At 40.9% G+C, this 5,592-nt stretch overlaps 1 protein-coding gene across 1 annotated transcript; it reads right to left on the bottom strand.

Moving 5' to 3' along the window:
• Positions 1 to 4,631: 4,631 nt before the first annotated feature.
• On the bottom strand, positions 4,632 to 5,589 carry LOC148948864 (acyl-CoA-binding domain-containing protein 6-like). Its single transcript, XM_089094112.1, has one exon. The coding sequence runs from the start codon at positions 5,587 to 5,589 to the stop codon at positions 4,885 to 4,887; it is 705 nt and encodes a 234-aa protein (XP_088950238.1). The 3' UTR covers positions 4,632 to 4,884.
• Between the last annotated feature and the right edge of the window lie 3 nt (positions 5,590 to 5,592).

Here is a 5,592-nt window from a genome sequence, read left to right on the forward strand (position 1 = left end):
TTACTATTATGCCGTCTGGCTATAAATTATATTTTATTTTTTTACTTCATACTAAATAGACCAAAAAAAACAAAAATCAGATGAAAGCAAAAGAATTCAGTGAAACTAAAAGAAAATAATTTCTATTCATTCCCTAATCAGAAGTAGCCCTTTACTGTCACTTGAAAAAAACGAGTATTTCAAATAAAAAAAAAAACAAAAAAATAAAAGTTCAGCCCAGTGCAGATGAAAAAATATTGAACGATTTTGTTGGGCTACCAGACTACTAAGGTCTTACTTACCTGATTCCATCTTTACAATTAAACCTAGGATCGCAGACTGGCGTATTCGCTACCAAAGGGCCGTCAAATTCGTGTTACCCCGAAATATCAAGATTTTTGCGATTGTTCCTGTTAATTTAATAGGCCATTTTTTTAGAATCTCTGCCCCGTCGTAATGTATAGTACAGTCAATATAAGGTTTGACCGCAAACAAATTGCAACAGAAATGATTTTTACACCATCTTGTAGAGAAAAAAAAAACAACTGTACAACATAACAAAAGTTGAGAAACCTAGCGGGGTGCAAAATTAGTGTTTTTTAGCGTTTTGTGTTTTATTTTTCGTTTTTAAGCCTAAATTTTCGATTTTCTCAAGGCTTAGAGTTTACTTCATGGGAAACACATTTCTGGTGTAGTTTTATGTGCTGAACTCGAATATTACATCAGATTTAAGATACGGTGAACCAAAAGTGTTTCACATTCATCACTATTCACGAAGTTCACGATTCTATTATAACATAGTCGTTTGACCACATTTCTTGAGTAGTTTTATGCGATGAACTCGAATATCACATCAGATCAAGGATATGTTCAACCAACAGCGTTTCACATTCATCACCAAAAGGTTTCTTCAAAATAATCAATCATCTCTTAATATATTAACTGACTAAAATCACAGGTAACAAAAATCACATTGGTAAAAGGCAGGCAACTTTTCAAATGACTTGCGACATTAACCACTGGCAGTGTAGTTTGAAACTTCGTCGTCGAGATCGTCGATGAGATCTTCTGATTTGGGAGAATTATCACATTCTGCTCCCTGACAAGTTTTGCACGCCAGAGTGCAAGACATGCCGTTTCTGACACAAGTGCACCGAGCAGAGGTGCAGTTTGAACGGCAGGAACACTTAACAATCTTAAGAAGTTGGGGAGATGCTGGGGGTAGGTCCGTCATCACAGGGTATAATGTACCATTTCGGTCCTTCCAGCCCCACTCTTGAGGGTTCAATTCTAGATTACGGTCGTCATTCCAGGCGTGTACCTGAAAGTAAACTCTATAGCTATGAAATGCTGCAGAGTTGGATGTGGGAGGTAGCTGCTCTGGGTGAACAAAAGCTGTTGCTGTGACGAGCTTTCTTTCGAAGAGCTGCTTTCGAAGCTCGTTCAGATTTCCCCCCTTCTTTCCACCATATATTATAAGAAGTGCGTCTTCTCCGGCTTCCTTGACTTCGATTTTTGTTGCTGCCTTCTTCATAAAGACCTTGGCAGATTCTCGAAAACTTTCGTCTTCTATCACTTTTTTCAGGGTAAGACCTTTTCCGATGTTGTGGACACGTGATGTAGAATCACACCCAAGGAATGCATGGGCAAAGAGGATCAGACCACATACTTCTTGGCCTAATATTTTTCTCATTTCATGAACATCCCAGCACCTTTACCCTTTATTTTCTTTGGCTCTGGGGCGAAGTACACCTTGTTAGTGGAGACACTACAGTGGTAGCAGAGAACGACCAGAAGATGCTTCTCTTCTCAAATAACGGCAGTTACCTTCTGTTTAACTGATTCGATATCAGCTTTTACAATAGGCACGTCTGCATCACAGGGGGCTTGGACTACAAAATAGCCTTTTTGCCGGAGATGAACTGCAAGCGCACTAATGAATCTTGACTTAAGAAAACCTCGCGACCAATCGTTCGATTACGATACGAATGGGCCATATCTTTGATGGAAGGTCCACTATCATACCCATCGAAAACAACAGTTGCGCCAGGGTACTTCCGCGAAATATACAGAGAGTAGCTCTGTATGATACCCGCATACGAGTCATTTTTTATCCATGGGACTCGGTGCAATAGAGATCCGCCGTCAAGTACGTAGTGTGTCCCGTCGTTCAGCACACACGGAATTTCTTCGAGTTTGCATGCAAGTGCAATGGCCTTGGCAAATTCGGCCTTGTTCTGCACTCTCGGCATAAATGAACTGTCAAACAGAGCAGCGGGATACGAACAAAGTTCATACCGGAAGCACTCTGATTCAGGAAGTCTTGTCCTTTTGGCTAACGCAATGAAGCGTTGGAATAGCAAAGATGGATCCAGTCGCTTGCAATCTCCTCTAGCTGTTTGCTTTGTTGTTATCTGGACTGCCTGTTCCTTTCTTCGGAAGACAAAATCCGTCGCCACTTTTCCAGTCATAGCATCAAGGATTTTTAGCCCGACAGCCTTCGCACAGTCAACGTTTGCAGATGCATATGCAGTCAAACCGGTAGCAATGCTTCTAAGCTGGGTATCCCCTCCGAATGGTGAGCCATTTTCAAAGTACGTGACCATCGCCTGCGTATCCTTGAAGTCTCGTTCTTGTCTGGGACCTGCGTTCTCCTTGTGCTGCTCGCTTGTCCCATAGAGAATTTGCGTCAGATCTTCCATTAGGAGGTTAACAGCAGAGCAGGTTGGGCGTGCTAAAACCCACAGCAACCTCTGGGTTTCGGTCATGCCCGTACCCCTAGTCAGTCCGCCTGCTGTTTTCAACGAGCGCATAAGCTCTTGTTCAATAACTGGATCTGTCGACAAGCCAGCCCAATAGCGATCAGATCGTCTGACGACGTGCATTCCTTGTTGGAATGAACTATGAACAGTAGGATGGGTTTCTTCAAGCTTCAACATCTTCTGAAGGTATATTCGGCACGATTTGGTATAGTTGTTGTGACCACAGGCCGCAAGAAAAGGTAGCATTTCAGACACAGACTTTAGGTGTAAGTCCCAAAGCCCCATCCGCTCAGCTTTGATGAAAGAACGAAGTATCCCAACCATATTCATAAGCTGAAACCATAGCTTTGAAGTTCTGTGCTGAGACAGATCAAGTATCTTCTGGTTGACGAAACCTTTGATCCGCTTGAGCGCAGGATTTTCTTCAACCTCCGTCATTGTTGCCTCTCCATTCATTAGCTTGCTGTATAGTGTTTTAAGGTCTGCAACTTCTTTGGTGCCTAACTTTGTTTCAGGTTCTGAACATGGATCATCGTCAAATAACTCGGAGAGCAGCACGGCATGTAAAGCACTATCAACTAGCAAGAGACCTCGAACAGCTCGTGAAATAGCCTTTCCACTTAGGAGATGGGGAACAGTGTTTGGGGCATATGCAAGTTCCAGGACTTCGCGGAGACCGGATCCTTCCATTGTGTATCCTATGCATCCAATAAAGCTCATGGTTGTGTGAAACCCACCGAGTTTCAGAACTACCACTGAGAGCTCACTTCCTGGTTCAGAAGCCTCAACCATTTTCATAGCTTTCCACCACAATGGCTGATCGAAGGTCACGACTGGGGCGAATCCATGGCGTTTAGCTTGGTCTGCGATGAACATCAAGGTAGAGTACACACAGGTGTCATCACTGGCAGACAGATCAATCATCGAGAGAAATATTACAGACGCTTTCCCCGGATGGTTTCCAACCATGACAGTCTGATGTGTCCCATTCCATCCCGGCCTTGGAGTCTTCAGATACCACAACGAAAGCCAGAAAACCGACCTTAGCGAAATAGGCTACGAAATTTTCCGCTAGATGGCCGTATATGCTGTTAAACCTTAATGACGACAATCTTAGAATGTACGGAACTTTCCATAAATATAGTATTCAGTCGATAGGGCGACGTTATTCCTGACTTCATTCGCCCCAAAGGACGAAAAAAGGGAAATATGGCCACGAAATACGAATTTCTTGTTTGGTGATGAATGTGAAACAGTAACGGTGGGACATAACTTGAATCTGATGTGATATTCGAATTCAGCACACAAAACTAGTTCAGAAACATGTCTCCCATGAAGTAAATGCTAAGCTCTAGGATAACGGAAAATTTCCGCTAAAAACAACAAAAGAAAAAAAACGGAAAACGCTAAAAAACACTTATTTTGCACCCCGCTGGGTTTCTCAACTGTTGATTTGTTGTACAGTTTTTTTTTCTCTACAAGATGGTGTAAAAATCATTTCTGTTGCAATTTGTTTGCGGTCGAGTCCTATTTGACGCTAGATTGACTGTACTAGTAGGACATATTATAAATAAATCCATGTCATTTAAGATTAGATATAAAAAATCCTAGCGATATGCTAGGATTTCCGGATAAAAAAAATCCGGAATCTAGGATTTCCGGAAAGTCCTTCCTTTCCGGATAAAAAACCTTACTTCTCTGATTTTTTTTTTAGGCGGATTTTGGTCACCCAACTACGGAGACATTACCCCTCTGATGAAACAAATCAAATAAATGAAAAGACTGATCACCATTTAGAATTATGCAAGAAGTCGGATTTCGACCTTCCGTTTTTTTCAAATTTAGTTCTTAAATAAAAAAAAAAAAAAAAATTCATCAAGCAATCGAATATGGAGGAAAAGGACCTTCTTTATTATCAAAAGAATTAAGCGGCACTTTATTCTCACAAAACCAGTGGCTACTCTGCAGGCACTCGTTTTTCCTAATCATTATCAACCAGTTTTTTCACCTTCCTAAAATAGGTGCAATAAAACTGGCAAAAATCCAAAAGATTCACAACATAATTTGGTCAAAATCCCAGTTTGGTGTTGAAAGAAAAGAAGAGCAAGAGAAATCAAACTGCAAACACTTGAACAGAATTATTTCAAAACAAAGTTGCCCTTTTTATCCTTTCAGCAGCAACATCTCTGGGAGTTAGCCCTTCACTGTCTTTCACATTAACATCAGCCCCGAATTCCAATAAAATTTTCACACATTCAAAATTGTCACATGACGCAGCATAATGGAGAGGCGATTGACCATCTTCATCCCTTTCGTCTACGTTAGCTCCTCTTTCAAGCAAAAAGCGGAGGACTTCAATTGAATTTCGATCTGATGCCCAGTGAATCAATGACAATCCACTTTCGTCTGTCATATTTGCATCCACAGTTGTCAATGCTTCCTTAAGGGCAGCGAGATTATTTTCTTTACAAAAATCGAAAATATTTTTGTCCGTTTCAGATAAAATTATTTCATCATTTCTTATACAGCTAACACTAACCCAAGATTTCGTTTTAGTACTTTGAAATTCAGGATTAATTCTTCGAACTACGTCAGTGTACTGCGATTGAGCTTCCTCTTTAGATAAATTCTCCAGTTTTTTCCATGCTGACCATTTCTTACAGCCTTTCAAATCCCAGAACCCTGGTTTCGGGATTGTACAAGGACCTTCAGTAGCTTGCTTATAATACCCATATAACTCTAATAGACAGCCTTCTTGAAGAGAGCCAGCAACTCCTTTAACATAGGCGATAGCAAGATTGAAATCTTTGTCTATTTCATCAGAGAAGCCATCATTAAAAGAATCCATATC

Source organism: Artemia sp. Qi Xiang Cuo, chromosome 9 (assembly GCF_049724085.1).
Source record: "Artemia sp. Qi Xiang Cuo chromosome 9, ASM4972408v1, whole genome shotgun sequence".
NCBI classification, from domain to species: Eukaryota; Metazoa; Arthropoda; class Branchiopoda; order Anostraca; family Artemiidae; genus Artemia; species Artemia sp. Qi Xiang Cuo.